The following is a 19,217-nucleotide window of genomic DNA, read 5'->3' as shown; positions in this document are numbered from 1 at the left end:
GGGTTGACAATGACCCATTTATTGACATAACTCATTTTGACCCGCCCAAATTCAACTCAACCCGTCCATTTGTCACCCCTACCATGGAGTGCACTGTCTGTATTAGTATAGTGTTAGAGAAAGATACCATTACCGCAGTGACTAGCAAATCTTTCTATTGACTAATCGTGCCTTGACGTTATTTAGATAAGAAGTTAATAGGTTGAGTAGAAACTATTTGAACTTGCTATTTAATTGCTCAAATGGATTTAGTATTTCATTCCCGAATTTTATACTTTACCCTTCTCAATTATAATATCGTTAAATCCCAAGCATCTACACGATTAATGTTTGAGATGAACTTATTAAAGATTCATTAATATTCTGAATGGCTTCCAAGGGATAAGTGATCCTTCAAACTATCCAACCCTTCGGGAATTTAGAAAATCACAATTGAAGAAGAGCTAGTCCTTTTTGGTTAATTAGAGGTAATTAACTTCTGCTAATTGTTTCCAGTTGTATTTTAAATTCTTAAGTTTTTCTTCTCCGTTCTGTTGTTCTTTCTATTTCCATTAAGTTGGAGTTGCCCTTCATTGACATTCCGTATCAACAAGTCAAACTTAAAATTACTTAAAATGAAAAATAAAGGGCTTTTTTCATTTTTATCCTGAAAATTATTAGAGAAGGTAGTCCAAATATACAAAATATATACACTGATTACGTATATATTATATGTATATTTATATTGCCGATTACTTTTTTTGGCACCCAAAAATATAATCTTCTATATTATATTAAAAGCACGAAGGCTCTTGGCGAAATGTTGATAGAACTTTTTATCCTTCATTAAAAGACACCATAATAGACAAAATAGTCATTTACTATTGTCCTCAAATTATTGCCTAATTATTTTTATAATATTTCACCTAATAATTACGCACAAATTTATTAAAAGAAAATCCTTATTCCCTTTGATTTCTTTCCAAATATGGAGACTTGAAGAAGTCACTATATAAGCATATCTCCAAGTAAATTTGGGGAATTGAAAACGTATACTTGTCCAATTTGTTTCATAGTTTGTTTTGATTTGATTTAGGTTTAGCTTTTTGTTTTTGCTTTATTCTTTGTAGTATATTTTCATGAATTAATATCTAACAATAATTTTAACTTTCAATTTAGAACTCCACATAAACTCTTCGCTAAAGTTCTTGTTTATGCTCTCCATGATTTTATTGCAATCTATAGTGTCATCCGACCAGGTATGCTTTTATGTTCATTTAAAGTGCTGAGATTTTTTTGCTTAATTATGATGTGGTTTCTCTTTTGTTATAATAATAATAATAATAGTGCAATTTGCTTCTTCTAGCCCTTCTACAAAGTAAATTTATTTGTTTTCCTAAAATACAGTTTTTTCTTCTTGTATAGGATTATAATTTCTTACACAGTAATTATCAAGTTCATTAATCCAATACTTGGCGACTTCCACGGGTTATTCGACATGCTAAAATTATTTAAAGTCGATTCTTCTTTCGCTATTTGTAATATATGTCTGTTTGTGCATGTGTGTTCCTCTGTACATTTTTGAGATAGCAACTACGTTAAAACTGCAAAAAATTTATAGGTTGTGAAACATAAATAGCTGTACTCTAAACAATTAAAAATTTAACGTAATATGTGCTATTTTGCAACTTAGAATTGTTATATTTAATCTACAGAAAGGGTCCTGAAATATTTTGTTTGACGCCTCCAATAATTTATTCTCTTATATTGTTTGGCGCGGTGCTTTATAGACAAAATTGTTATTTACTATTTTTCTCAAACTATTTTTTAATATTTTACCTTATAAAAGAAACACTACCGTTTAGGAAGGAATTTTATCTCCCATGGTAACAATGCATCATTAATACTCTGAACTATATTAAATTAAAGGAGAGAATTTTATGTGTTTATTTACAAGAGTTGTTTCGGAACTTTGGATTGCTTATTTGTTTTTTCGAATGGAATTAAATTGCACATGCGAATCTCCTAAAAAGATGGGTTAGAATTAACTTATTCTAGCAACTATAAGGAGCCCTTCCTATTATTCGTTCACAAAAGTTTTAGAAATATACCAATAATTTATTTATTTTATATTTTATTGCAGGATACATATTATAAATTCAATGCACAAATAAATAATATAAAAAATAAAAATGATAAGGTCCTTAGAAATGTTGATTTAACTTTTTATCATTCACTAAAAAAATTCATAGTCGACGAAAAAGTCATTTGCTATTTTCTTAAATATTAAATAAGTATAATCTTATACAAAAAATGTATAGGCTATTTTGGTAAGAATATGCTGAAAATAGAAGTCTAAATAAATATGTCATTTCGTGTCACGATTCAAAAGTATCTTTAATTAAGAAGATACGAAACAATATCATACAAATAATTAATAAGAGGAGTTTTTACTATAAAGTCGCCAGTGATAAAGTTTAATACAATTCGTTTACAAAAGTTTTAGAAATAAAACCAATCTAATTAATTTATTTTATATTTTTTTACATAATACATATTATAAATTCAATGCACAAATAAATAATATAAAAAGTAAAAATGATAAGGTCCTTAGAAATGTTGATTGGAACTTTTTCGATTCACTAAAAGATTCCACAATGACAAAAAAGTCATTTGTTATTTTCTCAGACATTAAATTAGTATAATCTTATACAAAAATATATAGGCTATTTTGGTAAGAAGTGCGCTGAAAATATAAGTCTAAATCTATATCATTTAGTGTCATGATTCAAAAGTACTTTAATTAAAGAGATACGAAACAATACCATACAAATAATTAATAATAGGGTTTTTACCATAAAGTCGCCAATGATAAAGTTTATCAAATAATACTTTACAACAATTTATTCTTATTGTATACTACATTTTTTACTTATTGACGATGACATGCACATGCAAATCACATACACAAGGGGTATAAAATTTAACGGCAAGCAATTTAGCAACGGATTAATGACGAAGTTCGTAACTAAGTCCAAATTTTTTTTGTAGTATGTGTTGTCAAAAGAGGTACGCGTTTTAATCAAGCGCAAAGCGCGTACACTTAAACTAGTTATCCCAAAAAATAAAACCAAGCCGAAATGGGGCAATATTGGAAGGAATTGAAACAGGACATAACCACCTCAACACTGACTCTTTATAATATCAGGCCAGGGCATTAACATTAAGCTGCAACATGATACTAACAAGGATTAACTTGCATCAATTACTTTAGCCACTGAATCTCCTCCCCATTGTTTTATCCTGTCTCCAGCAAGGGAAGCCTGTAATTTGACAGACGAATTTAATGTCTTAATTATCAATTTTGCAGTATATGGGTGCATTTATTGTCTAGAAGCTTGAATTGGTGTTACTACATATGGGAACCTAATAGTTCATGCAAAAGTAGCAGAGTTGGGATTTTCACTAAGGGGTATCAAAATACAATATTCTGAAGTGTGTGTTAGTGCCTATGAGCAGACAATAATGGAGTACCTCCTTATTCCAGTTAGTTCTGAGGACCATCGCGATTAGGACAGTAGTCTGAAGACTAGTACCTCCCAGCATTCCTAACCAAATGCCCTACAAAATACAGCACAATAGCAGTGTCACTGGAGCTTATGTACTTGTTGCTGTATACAAAGGTTAGACCACTATGTTAAACAACTGAAATATGAGAATCTTGATGGAGAATATAGAACAAAAGAAAATAAATGAAATAAAATACTCCATCCATTTTCGTTTATGTGAATTTGTTTGACTGTCACAAAGTTTAAAGAAAAAAGAAAGAAAGACTCTGGAACCTATGATCTTAAACATACCATGATATTTGTATGGCTATAAAACCAAATCATTAAGGATAAAAATACTAACTATAACAAAGTTGTTGTTCTTTTTATAAATAAGAAGGAAATAACGTCACGTAAATTGGGATGGAGGAAACAAAATCTTACGTTGACGCCCATGTTGAAGAGGAAACCGAGGATGAGACCAATAGGAAGGCCAAATAAATAGTAGCAAGCTATGTTTACATATGCAACATAAGCTTGCCATCCTGCTCCAATGGCCACTCCTGCAATTTCAAAAATTCTACCCAGTCAAAAACCATCACTAATCCTAATGAGGCCATGAATTAGCACTAAGATTTTAAAGAGGCAGTGAATATATGTACCAGAAAGAGTAGGTTGAAGACTGTTTATGAACACGGTGGCTGCTAACAATGGTGTAAGCTCATGTACAACCGTCTGGACTTCCTTACTATTTGTAAATAACGGGGGAAACTTGCTTCGACAAACAAGTAGAACCAGTGCCAGGAGCATACCGAGCAGAAGAGAAGCGAACGAGGCTACTATCATTGCTATTTTCGCGGTTCTTGGATGTCCTGCCCCTAGTTCATTTGACACCCTTATGCTGCCACATGAACGTCCTTTCTTTCATATTCTACTTATTGATTTGAGAGTTGTGGGGGATAACGAATATTTAAAATCTAAATGGGATCATACCTAACTGCCACATTCAATCCAAGAGACACCATGAACGTCCATGCACAAATGTTCGAGCTGCAATAGAATATAACAGAGTGAATCAGAAAGAGAGGGAACACCTTCCAGATGTGCTGGACATTTTGTTTTCCTATATGATTTTGATGTGATCTCTCACCATATAGAAATTGCATCGACAGCTATTTCCGCATTCTTGAGATACCCCGTAAAGAGAATCAGCGCCATGTAATACCACATCTCTAAGCTGCACAAATCTTGAATATTAGTTAACATCTAGGCCACTTGATTTGAAGCCTAATCATAACGAAACAATATAAAAATAGGAGGAGAATGTGTATGTATAAGATTATTTAACTTTGAATGTAATCGTGATAACTCATGACCTTATACAAATCTTGGAAAAAATTTATACATACATACTAATATTGGACTGATTTTCTGCGAAAGGGAATTGTGATACATTTTCCCTTGAAAATTTGGTTTCCACAGCTATAAGTGAGTTGAAGTGTAATTTCTTTGATAAAGGAGTTGAATTGTACTTTCTATGTTTTTAATGAGACTTCTTTACACCATATAGCTGAAGTAAACTTTTGAATCAAATGCTAGCTCCAAATAGTCACTGGACGAAATTATTCGTCTTTGAGTCCAAAAATCCAGAGAAAAAAATGTTATAACTGACATTTTGCAAGCTGCAGGGTTGCAGCACAATCCAAAATCTGCCGAGATTCTAGATTGTTCTCTTTTTATATCGCTGTCTGTAAAATTAAGAGAATTTTGGAAACAATGAAACGTATGCAATTATGGATCATGGCCTTATTCTTTATCCCTCTCCGTAGTAGCAGCCTCAATCAATTAGAGCACGATATATATGTAGTTAACCAGTGCATTATTTGGTGTGCCCTTGTTGCTTGAACTAAACAACATGAGATGGTCGTAACAATCTCAATTCTCAGGTTGTCTAAAATAACTTCGTGGTTGTTTGGACTATTAAACAACCTGATCTCCTGGTGTTTGAATTAAAAACCCTGTATTTGTGTTGAACACCTCTCGTTGGAGCTGCCGGACCACAAGGGTCTACTGAACGCAACCGTACCCTACATTTCTGCAAGAGGCTGTTTCCACGGCTCAAACTCGTGACTTCTTGGTCACATGGCAACAACTTTACCAGTTACGCTAAGGCTCCCCTTTGGAAAGATCACAAAGACGAATAATTTAAAAAAGGCTTCAATGATGGAAGGAACTTACCAGATCATGACTGCAGATGCAAAAGACAATTGGACAAATCCCCATAGATTTTGAAAAGCCTTGCAAGAAAAACCAGACCAAGCTTGACCACATGTCCCACTAAATATATACGCGAGATTGGCCACCACCATGAACCACGAGGATGCATTCAGCGCCAATGCAGCACCCGCCAGTCCCCATCCCATCTTGAGCATCAACAGCCAGCTAAACAAAGTATGCCCAACTACTGTAACCCCGGCTATAGCGGCCATCACCATGACCTTGCTCTGAGCTTGCAAGAACTTCCTGATGGGAAAGTTGATTGCATTGGCAAATAGCTGCGGAATCATCCACACTGCAAACGTCCCCGCCCATTTCGATATCTCAGGATCTTGACCGATGAGTTTTAGGAGAGGCGTGGCGAATATGTAAGGAAACACTAACACCAGGGCCGTGCTACCTACAATAATCCAAGATCTCTGCATGTAAATCCCCAGCATTTCGAGCTGTTTTGCTCCATATGCTTGCCCACAAAGCGTCTCTAATGCACTTCCCATCCCAAACTGTACATTGTCACAAAAATGTTAATGTCATCATCAAAAAATATATATATATATCACTCAAATAGTAAGTTGATGTTAATGCCATCATCAAATATGACATACTATATATAAACAGTTAGCTAGAGGGATGTGTGATAAATGATTATACCATGATTCCAAAGGCAAAACCGGCAATAACAGAGTTTTGAACGGAGATGGCAGCGAGTTGGATGGTTCCGACATGGCCAGCAAAGATTTGAGTAATGGCACTAATTGAATACTGGCAAACCAAAGTAAAAACTGCTGGAGCAGCAAGGTACCACAGCTTCTTGGTCTCCCTCGAAAACTCACGGATCAAATCTTTAACTCCACGGTTAGGTAATTCGATGTCATCTGCATCAGAATTACTTGATGTCAGAAGTGACACATTAGCTTCCTCCATCGATGCCCTGAGGAAGGCTTGGTGGAGGAAATCTGAGATAGCTACAAGTTTTGCTCCGTTTATTATTCATCATCTAATCATGTTCACCACATCTTTTATTTTAAAATCTTCCTCTGGCAAAAAATATTCCATTGACTGTTGCACGATGCTTTAAATATTTAAGGAATTTTACAAGTGATCTCATCATACTAATATTATTACGTGAGGGGCATTGGCTGGTATACGAGTTTATTTGAAAAGAGGAAAATGTTTCCATAGTCCTATTTGTCTGGTTGACTAAATATATGACAAATCATATTCTCAGTAAAAATGTTATCCTTTAGTTAACGAAACATGACTTCTCAAAAATCTAAGCGTGAGTCATTTTACTTAAAACTCAAATGGTATCTCTCTCAGCCCATACCTTCAGGCTACCACGTGAGTTTTGGAAAGAAATCAAACCAATTATATAGCACCAACCGTGTTCGGGCGATGAAGCTGATGCTCATTCACACTAGTTTATCCTGATATGCCCTGCACCTTTGCTCTTCTAATTTAAAAGGTGGTCGGCCATTCGTCAAGGCCCAAGAATCCATGGACATCTCAGCAGCAGGATTTGATATCCGTATCCGAGCGAAGTTGCATTTTAGTGGTCCCCGAACATAAAGGGGAGAGTCGTTTGTTTCACGCTAGATAACAAGGGAAGGTTGATGTAAGCTTTTTCTTTTAATAGCCGGCTAACATCAATCTACCCTATCTCAATTCATCATTTCAAACCTTATTCAAAAGGTTTTTCCATACTAGCTCTATCTATTTCCATAATTGTCACGTCCAAAAGAACATTCTACGACATTTATACAGGATGAAACATGAATATAAATATATACAAACGACGATCGCCCCACGTGGCATGTTGTGCCACAAGAAACTTAAGAGGGCGACAAACTTGATAATGTAGCAACCACACAGCCACATCAAAAGCACCACGGTCTTGATGATGTAGCAGTCATACAACCACGTAAGAAATTACGAGCTTATGTCACGTTGAGTTAACAACTAGGGCATTTTCTACAAGCAACGTGAATATCTATTTATCTCTAAGCCATTTTTAATAGGGATGCATTGGCTCAGACCCTCTTTATCAGTTGTTGCAGTCCCACACAACGAACTAAGGAACATGCAAATGCGGAAAAAAAATCTTATAGTATTACACTTAAACTTCTAGAAGTTTAGTGAGACACTGATTAGGCTGTAGGAAGCTGACAATAGCAGCGTATCAGCGGGATGAAGGTAAAGCACGCCAATTATTGGCAAGAAGCATAACTCGATCACGAGAAGAAGTGGACATCTGTTGAAGTATAACGTTCTTCACGGGATCAGCTGCTGCCTGACCAGCACGACTGGCAAGTTCCAAGTACACCACAGCTTTCATCATTTCCCCTTCCTGTTGAAAGTGCAGCATGAGTTGTTAAAAGTTCACAAGCTAATGGGGAGAAAAAAAGGAAGGGATCTTTACACAAATAGTAGGCCGGATTCGCTTTTTACTTTTCCTAGCATGTATACAATTATAAACAGTAATACACATATTATAACATGGATTATACATATATTTTACTCCGACGGCTATTTTTAGTTTAAGCGGTTGAGTCTCTAGGTTAATTCTTCAAAAAGGAAATGAGATGTGGGGGGGGGGGGGGGTCTCCTTTTTTTAGTATGAAACACTTGGCACCACACAGATGCATGGAATTATATGCTTCTTTAAACTTAGATATGGATATTGTTGCAAGAGACAAGGGGAGGAGAAATATTTAGGCACTACTTACAGAAAACAGACTAAGCCCATGCTCAAGCTGGGCTTTGCTATGACCTCGATCAGCTGCTCTCTTCATCCATTTCCTTGCTAATTTGTGAGACTGCATTAAACCTTCTCCGACCGAGTAGCATAATGCAGTGTTATACATAGCACGGACATATCCACCTTCTGCTGCCCTCAAATACCACTTCGCCTATTCAATGATAGAATCCCTTAAGTGAAGGTCTCATTAGAACTACATCTGTAATTTATACAGGAAGCTGAAAAAAGAACAAGATTGTATGTACCATAAAATTCTCAAGACCTATATCTGCAATTTATACAGAGAGTTGAAAACGTACGCGCCATAATGGTGCACTTAACTTTTGATTTTAACATCCCTATCCAAATTCAAACCACCCCCCTTCATTTGAAGATAAAACTTTTGCGAATTCTTTTAAGTCTGGGTAGGATCAGCAATCACTTCTCCAATAATTAATTATTCTAACAAGTAACAACTCTAAAATTATCTTATACTAAATCTTGAAATATACTTGCCTCATCACAATTTTAAAATAATGAATTACAAACAACAGGTCCATCAACTTCAGAAACTAGAGCATCTGGACTAAAATTTTGAAATATATTAATTCAACTGAAAATGGAGCAGCAGGCATATGTTCTCTGCATACCTACGATAAAACTAAAGCACCATTCAAAATGCCTAGTAGTACATGTTTTTGGCATAAGTATCTTTTCCAGTCCTACCACGAGAAGTGTCCCGCAATATTCTTCATCAATGGGCCTGTCCAGTTCTTAAAAAAAAATGGACTCAAGGACCTTTTCCCACTTTTTTCTATGTACGTAATTGAATATTTAAGGACTATACGTCCTGTTCCGTCCAAAGACACTTGTTAAGATGAACAAAACACTATCGAACTTATCATCTTCTACTACTACTTCTGTTAATCGAAATCCTCCTTCAACGCCTTTTAGTAACTAGGTAGGTACAAGAGGAATTTGTTAAAATAGATGTTAATCGTGATTTTTTTTTTTATAGGAGTTTAAGCAGATTAATCTAAAATAATTTTCTTCTTAGATAGAGGTTGCAAAATCTCCTATTGCATGTTGCAATTTATAAAACAACATGGAGATATAATTTACAATTGACATGGGAAATTCCAGAACTAGATTCCACTAATCCTGTGAAAGCTTTTTTTAAATATAAAGTAAATAACTTAAAACAGGTAAAGTCTCATACCGATTCCTGGAGATTACTATTCAGGCCATGACCTTTATGTAAAGAAAGTGCTAGTTGGTATTGAGCTCGAACATGGCCAGCAACGGAGGCTTTAAACAGCCATTTAAGAGCTTCCTCATGATCCGAAGGATTAGCTACATAGAGTAAGAACTAAGAAGAGATCAGAAACACAATGAAACAGTAAAGTAGTTATGCAGTAATGAAAATTAAAGGTAAATGTTACCAATGGAAAATGAAACTTTAACCATTTTCAGTCAGAAAGCTTAACCTAAAACTCTACAAAGTGCATATCAAAGGCAAATTTTCTGCGTAGTGCTCTTTAATAACGCTCACATGTACAATATAGGAGCATGTTAACTATTGAGATCAGTGACTTCACTGGAGCCATGTTGACTATGTATACCTCTGTTTTTTTTTTTTTGGAGTCATGTTAACATTTATATTTTGGAACAGTCCCAATGCATAAATTTTTATCAATTTTGGTAGGAGCCATGTCAACAATTGAACGCGAGGCAACAAGGTTCTAGAAAACAATTTATTTACAATAACGTCAACAAGAATATTAACATCAATGTAAATTAATATTTTGACTAAACCTTTCAATTCCTGTATCAAACACATTGTTAGTAATTAGCTCACACAATTAAAGTTGCTAACATTCATTTATTCAGCTTAGTTTGATACAAATATCAATTAAGCATAATATAAAAGTTTGCTAACACACTTTCACCTTCTGAACCACAAGCTTACATTATTCTCAATGCTTTAGAATTCCTAGGACCTAGACTTAAATTGAATGTAAATAACTCAGCGATCATAGATGAAGAATCCAGAAAATATGATACTATCAACATTGCAAGCTAGTTCTTCCACTTAATCCGGGGAAGACATAGCATACAAGTCATGGGTTCATCCAACCCAGTAACTTTGTCCTCGACTTTCAAACGCAATAAATCAAATGGGCGGTGGTAGTATTTCGAACTCACTAACCCATGAAGTTGAAATCCCACTTAACTACTAACAACTACAATAATAAACAAGCAATATTCACCCAATCTCAATAAAGTAATGCAACAATCTCAATACCTTGTAAGAGGGAAATCCCCAAATTGCATTGAGCAGCAAGGTCACCAAGTTCAGCAGCCTTTCTATACAAAGCAATCCCTTCTTCTCTTCTCCCCATCTCCCAATAAACCAAGCCAGCATCGACCAATGCTAGCGTGGACCCACGCGCGGCGCCTTTAAGGAAAGAATCAAGCGCTTTAGTTAAATTGGGTTTAACCCCTCCACGGCCATGCTTAAATCGCTTGCCCCATCTCAGAAAAAGCATAGCTTCTCTTAAAGGCCGAAGTGCATCACACCAAGATTTGCACACTAGTGAAGCTGCACGTAAGTTCGGCAGCGTAAAATTGGCCGCAATTTTAAGGAGAACATCGTATGGAAGTTGAGAAAAGTCGTGATGGTATTGAATAGACTTGGACGATGATGATGAACTTGGACTGACTTGGAAATGAAAAATGGAGGGGTTTTTGGTGGGACGAGTCTGTTTTTTGGCGAAAGGGAAAGCGGTGAAACGAGGTTGACCGTCCGATTTGGACGGCCATGTTCTCTGTTTCATTCAATTGGGGTTTAGGACAAAGAAGAAGGGGCTGGAGTAGGCGCGGAGCTGAAGCGGTGAAGACGGTGGGCAATGGAGCAGGAGCATCTGTTCCTTTTTTTTGTTTGGGGTGTGTAACTTGAAACGCATCGTTCACGTGTAAACATCCGAGGAGTCGCGAAACTGTAGATTGTTTTTGAGCAATGTATTTCTGTTTGTTATTTGGAGATCCTGATAATAATAATAATAATAATAATAATAATAATAATAATAATAATAGTCCATATTATTCTTGTACTATTTAAAATTCATTAGATTTTAAACAGTACTATTTCAAATAATTCAAATTTATTCATGAACTAATTAAAATTGATCACATTTTAAATGATCCAAATTTATTCATGTACTATTTAAAATTGATCAAATTTTTCATTGGGCAACTTTTCTATCCGTCATTAGCAAATTATCTCCGTATTGAAATGAATGAAATCTACGTGTCAAATTTTTCGAGAAACAAGTTTAAATTTATCCTTCAAACTTCTAGAATTATTTAAGCTTACCCTCATGTTAAAGTTTCGTTATAGGTCGAACGACAAAAACAAGAGTAAGAGACTAGCAATGACATATCTTCAGTGCAAGCTGAAATCTAGTTCCAAAATCCAATTGTTATGAACAAGGTAGACCAAACCAAATGGATTGAGTTTAAGAATTGGTTACGCGTGAGTAGAGTATTAACCAACCCAAAGAGAGATTATAAGACTACAATTAGGACCCAGATTGAGGTACAACTGTCGATGAATTAGAGAAAATGCAGTTACTATAGTTATCAGTTTGTGCAAATATACGCTTATGCAAATTATTATCTGGAAAACTATTCTCTCCTGGTCTTTCTCTCCCTCAAGCTATTTCTCTCTCTGTAGTTCTATCTCCTCATCTCCTTTCTTTCTGTCTATTTCATTAGTTTATGACTATATCCTTTACTTTTCTATTGTAATCAGTTTATTTGAAAGTTTAATCAAGGCATCATTTTGTTGAGTTCATAATACCAAACAACGAAAATAATCAGAGAAAAAAAGAGAAAAAAAGGGGCCTCACTGTCTTAAAGGGAAAAAAACTTTCAAAAGTCATAAGTAAATACTTACGAAATGAATCAATCCAAAAGATACTTTAAGTGTCAAATTACGAAAAAGCTTAGTAACAGAATCCAGTTTATAATTATTCCAAAATGGATAATTAACTTTTAATATTTATTATAAATTTTTTTATTAATTTTTATTTTTATTTAATTAAAATAAAAAATAAAAAATAAGAAAATATTAAATTTTTTGTATGTCTGTAATGTACATATAGCTTTTCGAGTACACCTCTTTTTCATTGATTTTCTTGTTTTTCATTTATCTAAATTTAATATTACAATATTGTATCAAATATAAAATATGAGTTTAATTTTTCAAATTTTTTTTTGCAAATTACGAGCAAATAATTTCAACTAACACAGTTAAAAAAAAAAAAGAATGGTAAAAACAAAAAAGGAGATATAACTTAAACTAATGAGATATAACTTAAAAAATCTAAACTTATGATACGGATATTCTTGTGTCGTAAAAATAATTTTCTACTTTTGCTTCTTGAAAGAAGCTAGAATTTATAGTTTTTTTTCCAAAAAAAAGAAAAATCTAATTTTGCTTTCCATCTTAACCGAAGACCTTAAATTTCCAAAAAGTGCTTTTTATACAAAAGCAAAAATGCTTTTGGTCTCCAAAAGCTTGGTAAAACATACTCTTAATCTGAAAAATTACCGTAAAAAAACCGTTTTATTGCAAAAAGCAAATAATTCTGGCCAGAAGGCTTTCAAACACTTAAATTACGTTTAACTTGTTACAGTAACTTTTTGAGAAAGAATTCATCAGACAAAAAGAGAGCCAACATATAAAATAAAGATCGAAAACAGCTTTTGCATAAACGAATGGCCTCTGTCCTATTCATATTGCTCCATGAAATCATCGTTGAACTTTTTGAAACTAGCCATTATTGAAGGCATTTCTTCTTCAGCTGGCAAGATAGTTGTCCTTAGGTGGAACACCCTACATACAGAAGCACCCTCAAATTACAATTAATTCCACAAGGAGATAGTCTAATTAAGGTTTTACTTAACTTGTTACCAATTAATTTTTATCATAGTATTTTACCCTTTTAAGTGACCTGATTGTGCGACCATCTAACGACTAATTACCTTGTTGAACTTAAAACTCTTTTGACTTTTAGCATATTGATCCTAGCCCTACCAAACTTATTACAACAACAACAAGTCAACAACCACAGCCCAGTATAATCCCACTAGTGGGGTCTGGGGAGAGAGTAGTGTGTACGCAGTCCTTACCCCTACCCTGGGCTACCCTGGGATAGAGAGGCTGTTTCCGATAGACCCTCGGCTCCCTCCCTCCAAGAACTCCCCACTTTGCTCTTGGGGTGACTCGAACTCACAACCTCTTGGTTGGAGGTGGAGGTGCTCACCACTAGAGCTTGTCACCCTACCAAACTTATTGTTGGGAGGAATTTAACACAGCTTCAATTTTGATAAAAAGAATAAACTTACCCTTCCTTCTGACCAAACCCTGAACCCGGGACAGTAGAGATGCCCGTTGCTTCCAACAGCTTGAGACAATAGAAAACATCAGGAGCTTTCCCGAGCTTCTTTGCAGCGTCTATCGCCCCACGAGGCAATTGTATTTGTGGGAAGGAATACATAGCACCTGTTTAAATATTTTATTGCAAATGTAAATGGGCAGTCGTCTAACGTCTAACTTTAACATAATACAAAGACTCAAGCTGCTAGACATGACTTGCCTTCTGTGAAGTTACAAACAACATTTCTGCAGCTATTGAAACCGTCAGTCATTATATGTGCCCTCCTCCTTAGTGACTCAAGGATGCCTTTGCTGCAACAAGTATCAACTAGTATTTGTCATTCAAGAGTCTTTTTGGTTGCAAACACAAAATTAAACAGCAATCATCACCACAAAGGAAAAATGAAAATCCAATTTTTATCCAAATAGCTCTAAACCATATTATAGAAAACCCAGTGAAAAGAAGGGTACTTCCAGGGGCAGAGGGAGAGTAGAACCTACGGGTTCGGCCGAATGCGGTAGCTTTAGTCCAAACCATGTATTTGTCTTAAGAAATTCATTGAACATGTATAAATTATTAATTTGGAACCGAGTAACTCAAAAGATTTAGAATCCCGAACCCATAAGTTTCACGTCTCTGGGTACTTCCATCTCTAATTCCAACAATTTAACTATCGAAGTTCAAGATTTTCATGTAGCACAGAAGTCGGAAGTAATACCTTTCTCTCACAAATTGATCATACGAGATATCTCCAGGCTTAGGGGGGTTTGCCATTAATCCCAACTGTCGGAAAGAAAATACACAAAGCATTTCTTGTCAGAAGAAGGTTTAGGGGAAACTGGATGTAACCTTTAGATAACATAAAACAAGGTAAATACTTGATGTCCGAGAAAAGTTGACTGCTAAATTTAAATCACAATAATATTTCCTTGCCAGAAGTACCAATCTTGGAGGAAATGATTAAAAACTACTCACAAATATCTGTGCAGGTACATTTGGACTGAGCGATATCGAAGCAACCTTGTATATCTCTTCGACAGACTGCAACATCAAATGAGAGAAAGGCCACATCTCATGAGTACAAAGCTTCTTGGAATATAACATGACCCTCAAATGTTTTATGATGGAGAGCATTTCGGAATAGCTCAAAATAATGTCTAGTTAAACAGAATGTCATTATATTCACATTTAAATTGTGTCATCCACTAAAAATCACACCAGATTCATCTTTGAATTACGGAATGGTGGGGAAAAAAAAACCTTGGGAGGAATGTTGGTCATCTCAAAGTATCCACCACGCTGTCCACATTCACCCCAATAACCTTTAGAGACCGTATGAAATGAAACGAGCTGAAGCTCCTTACTTATGGGTGGACCCATATCCATTAAAACCTACGAATTTTGGTGAACAACATGAAATGTTATTCAAGATCCAATAATATTGTTGGGTAAATAAATTCTTCAAGTATACATAACTATATATGTACCTTTCTTGCACTTATGAAAGGATGCTCATCTTGGTAAATATTTTGCTGATAGACTTCGTCTCCAAGTAATACCAAATTTTCTTGGTAACAGAATTGTAAAATTTGTTTAACATTTGCTTCACTAAGACATTGTCCAGTAGGATTTCCAGGGTTTATAATCACCATTGCGCGTACCTAGGAAAAATTGAAGACATAAGTTGTTTGCAGGTCATAGTTAAGAAATGCCTGAGTAAAATGAAGAGCACAAGATGCAGTAAACCACTCATACAATTGCTTTCATACAATGTATCCCGCGCTCTCCATTGCTTTCATACAATATGCAGTGAAAAAGTATTCGCGCACTCTCCATTGCTTTCATACAATGTATCAATTTGAAAGTAAAGCCCCATAAAAAAAACTTTTTCAAGTTTTGCCAGTCCCGGAAAATATTTGTTTGTGTTTAAGTCCCGAATATGCTGTAAAGCTCCCCTTTCTACTAGTTATGGACTCAGGCACAGCCTAAAAGTCACTCAAATTGCGTCTTACTGAACTATCCCTCGGAAGTCCAAAGAATCATACAGGTGAGGATGTGTGCTGCAAATATCCGGAAAGCAAAATTAACGCATACTCACAGTTATTCCGTTCTTTCGGGCTTGTCTGATAGATTGCCGAAGGTCATTGATATCAAGACCCCAGTCTGCAGCCTCTTCAAGATAGTATGGAACAAGAGAACCCCCATACAATGATATCGTAGCAGAGTATAGCGGATACTGTGGAACCGGGACCAATACCTAACAGCAAATTTGTACCGTAAGAAATATTATACTGCACCTAGAACCTGGAAGTATTAAGAGAAAAGACTGGTCTATCCTTGTTTCTTTTTTTCCGTTTATATTAGTTACCCCATCGTTGGGCCCCCGAATGATGGTATGTAAGATCTGCATTATGCCTTTGCTGGCACCGTCTGTTAGAAATATCAGTTCTGGGTCACTGTCAAAGGAATAACCAGAAGTGTAAGCTCGATAACTAAAATTGATGTCATAGAAAAGTGAACCAGTTAAAATGCAAAAGCAATATAATAACCTTGGATATCCATCACGTCTCTCAATGAAATCTGCAATTTCTTTCCTTACACCAGGAATCCCACGGGAGTCACTATAAGCGCCTAATTGAACAGCAGTATAAAGATATCATTTCTCAAACAAAAGATCATACAACTGTCAAAAAATTGGGGCAAAAGCATGCTAGGGGACTCGCAACAACAATATAGACAAGTAGATGCTAATGGATAGAGCTCAAGAAGCACGGATGATAAATGCAACGCTTTCTATCAACGAGATAATAGATCAGGATATTAAGAACATAAGGAGGAACAATAAATTAAATGTGCAAAAGGAGAAAATGCTGATAACATAATTGGGCGTTTATTCAAACACAAGCTAGGGGGATAGTAATTGCTGAACAAAAGCAGAAAATTTTATAGGGAAGAAAGAACAGAAGGGATTGCAGACAGGAAATAGACAAGCATATAAAAATTAGAGAAGGCAACATGAGATGGAACCATGACTGTAACAGAAGCACAAGAAATTATTCATTTTCCACATTAATATATATTAAGTAAAAAATGATACCTAGTCCTCCAGAATTCAATGAAAGATAATGTTTAGCCCTTGCAATTGCATCAGCAGGGAATAAGAGTCCGACGTTAGGATCGTCCAGCAAAAATGGAGCTTGGCACAGTGCAATAACCTGATATAGAGAGTCCCAAGGCTTTACATGTGCAAAACCATAAGCATCATCTCATAGAACTGACATTCGGCAACTACAACAAACCTGGCGCGGAAATGTCAGCGGCTTTTGTCCAAGGGCATGGGGATTACCTACATTTGTGAATATAATCTGCAGAGTAAGAGGATTCATCAGATAGTTACACAAGCTCTCTCTCTCAATTAACTAATTGTAAAATGTTTGCGCGATTCTTTGAGCTGCCGAATACTTGCCTAGCAACATATCTCCGGATGGTTTTATCTATACTACTCCCACGAAACACAGCGATTTATCAATTATACAACTCTCTTGGTTAGAGAATTCTGGAATAGACCACTTCATATTGTAAATGGCCAAATTGTCCACTGATGGCTTCATATATCAGCATTGTGTATTCATAAAAGAGCTTGTACTGTGTCAGCATACTAGATCCAAATTTTACATATGATCAACTCTATGATCTTACAGATACCCTATGAGATTTAATAGAGCTGGGCATGGGCCACTAAATTCCAAAAATTCGCCAACTGCATGTATTTGACGCCAACTATTGCCTAAATCAGGATTTCTAATGTAGACAAGAATTCTAGTGCCACACACACACACACACACACACACACAAGACTTCTCAAGTACAAAAGCATAATTAACGAGGATGAATAGAACCAATTAAGACTAAAAAGTTAGAATCCTACTGGAACATCAAATTATGAGAGACTGAATTATTAACGGATTAAAAGCTATAAAATGTCTGAATATAAATAACATGACATGAGTAAAACTAAAAATCCTTAACTTCTTTCCTTCCTTCTGAAGTTGAGAAGCTCGAAGGTAGAGCTCACCTCTGACGGCATACTGACACTTCTTCACATTTTCATTCAGATTCTCATAGTCCAACGGCTTAGACGTCATTTTAAACAATTATAGCAGCACCTTAACCTAGAATTATAGGAATCAATTATGAGCAGTAAAATGAAGAAAAGCAGCCAGTGATTATAATAAGAAGATTATAAAAACATCATTAAATCAATTAAACCAATAAATGCAATGGTCATCAATAACACTTCTCAAAAAAATAATTACCTCAACAACTCTAGCTCTTGAACAAAGGAATTCAAAATCAGAAGAACAATATGAGTTCGTCGATAAGAAAAGAAGAAAGACAACAACTATAGTTACATGACTTCATGTGTACGCCGTGGGTAAGTTTTGTCATATTTATTCCACGTGGCAGGCATGCAGTATGTGATTGCATCAGATGAAGTAATGGGCTCACAAGTGAGTAGTGACACTCTGCCAGCTCATTTCGTCTCTTGGCTTGAGATGTGTGCCCGTTCAAATGTGCTCTCTATCTTTCGAGAAAAAGCAAATTACTCTCTATTGTTCAAATGTGCGCCCCAGAAATTTTTCGTTAAGTATTACGTCTTCGTTTAGTCTCTAAGTTCGACATATGGGTATTTTACAACGCCTAAATCTTATGTTTGAAGGGTTATATGTACATCTTTACGCTATTAGAAATTCGGGCAAAAAATTGTCAAAAAAAACTCGACCAAAATTAGTCGGTAATGGCCAATAACCGTCAAAAACGCGATCATTTATGTGTGGACGATATTTTGAAGGTCGGAAGGTCATACCGACCAAAGTTGGTAGGAACCGACCAACTTTGGTCGGTCGATTAAATTAAAAAAAAAAAAAAATATTGCCAAAAAAACCGACCAAAGTTGGTCGGTATTTTAATTATGTAATTAAAAAATGCACCATGGCAGGATACTATTCTTACCACTAGACCACTGGTGCAATTTTTTTAAGACTGCCTTTTATTTGATTTATACTCTTTAATTATATTTTCGCACGAAAATAACCGACAAAGTTGATCGATTTTATTAAATATTTTTTAAAATGACCGGCCGAATTAACCGACCAATTTCGATCTAAGTAAGCGATTAATTATTCTAGGTGGAATAGAATGCAATAATTAATCGAAAGAAGTAACACAAAT

General features: G+C 35.4%; 3 protein-coding genes across 3 annotated transcripts; all 3 read right to left on the bottom strand.

Moving 5' to 3' along the window:
* Positions 2,944 to 6,813, bottom strand: LOC109213727 (protein DETOXIFICATION 29-like). The gene is made up of 8 exons (XM_019377561.1): positions 6,456 to 6,813; positions 5,766 to 6,307; positions 4,678 to 4,764; positions 4,521 to 4,577; positions 4,190 to 4,428; positions 3,972 to 4,090; positions 3,514 to 3,600; positions 2,944 to 3,302 (listed from the first exon to the last, which is right to left on the bottom strand). The coding sequence occupies exons 1-8, from the start codon at positions 6,726 to 6,728 to the stop codon at positions 3,231 to 3,233; spliced, it is 1,476 nt and encodes a 491-aa protein (XP_019233106.1). The 5' UTR covers positions 6,729 to 6,813; the 3' UTR covers positions 2,944 to 3,230.
* Positions 7,568 to 11,525, bottom strand: LOC109213718 (F-box protein At1g70590). The gene is made up of 4 exons (XM_019377552.1): positions 10,847 to 11,525; positions 9,761 to 9,894; positions 8,531 to 8,713; positions 7,568 to 8,151 (listed from the first exon to the last, which is right to left on the bottom strand). The coding sequence occupies exons 1-4, from the start codon at positions 11,376 to 11,378 to the stop codon at positions 7,984 to 7,986; spliced, it is 1,017 nt and encodes a 338-aa protein (XP_019233097.1). The 5' UTR covers positions 11,379 to 11,525; the 3' UTR covers positions 7,568 to 7,983.
* LOC109213708 (glutamate--glyoxylate aminotransferase 2-like) lies at positions 13,140 to 18,376 on the bottom strand. The gene is made up of 14 exons (XM_019377544.1): positions 18,302 to 18,376; positions 18,014 to 18,157; positions 17,285 to 17,350; positions 17,083 to 17,200; positions 16,535 to 16,616; positions 16,354 to 16,441; positions 16,084 to 16,242; positions 15,473 to 15,646; positions 15,246 to 15,377; positions 14,961 to 15,026; positions 14,704 to 14,768; positions 14,205 to 14,296; positions 13,954 to 14,110; positions 13,140 to 13,441 (listed from the first exon to the last, which is right to left on the bottom strand). The coding sequence occupies exons 2-14, from the start codon at positions 18,128 to 18,130 to the stop codon at positions 13,336 to 13,338; spliced, it is 1,422 nt and encodes a 473-aa protein (XP_019233089.1). The 5' UTR covers positions 18,131 to 18,157; positions 18,302 to 18,376; the 3' UTR covers positions 13,140 to 13,335.

The sequence above is a fragment of the Nicotiana attenuata genome, chromosome 2 (genome assembly GCF_001879085.1).
Source record: "Nicotiana attenuata strain UT chromosome 2, NIATTr2, whole genome shotgun sequence".
Taxonomy (NCBI): Eukaryota; Viridiplantae; Streptophyta; class Magnoliopsida; order Solanales; family Solanaceae; genus Nicotiana; species Nicotiana attenuata.
This window is presented reverse-complemented; position numbering and strand designations above follow the sequence as displayed.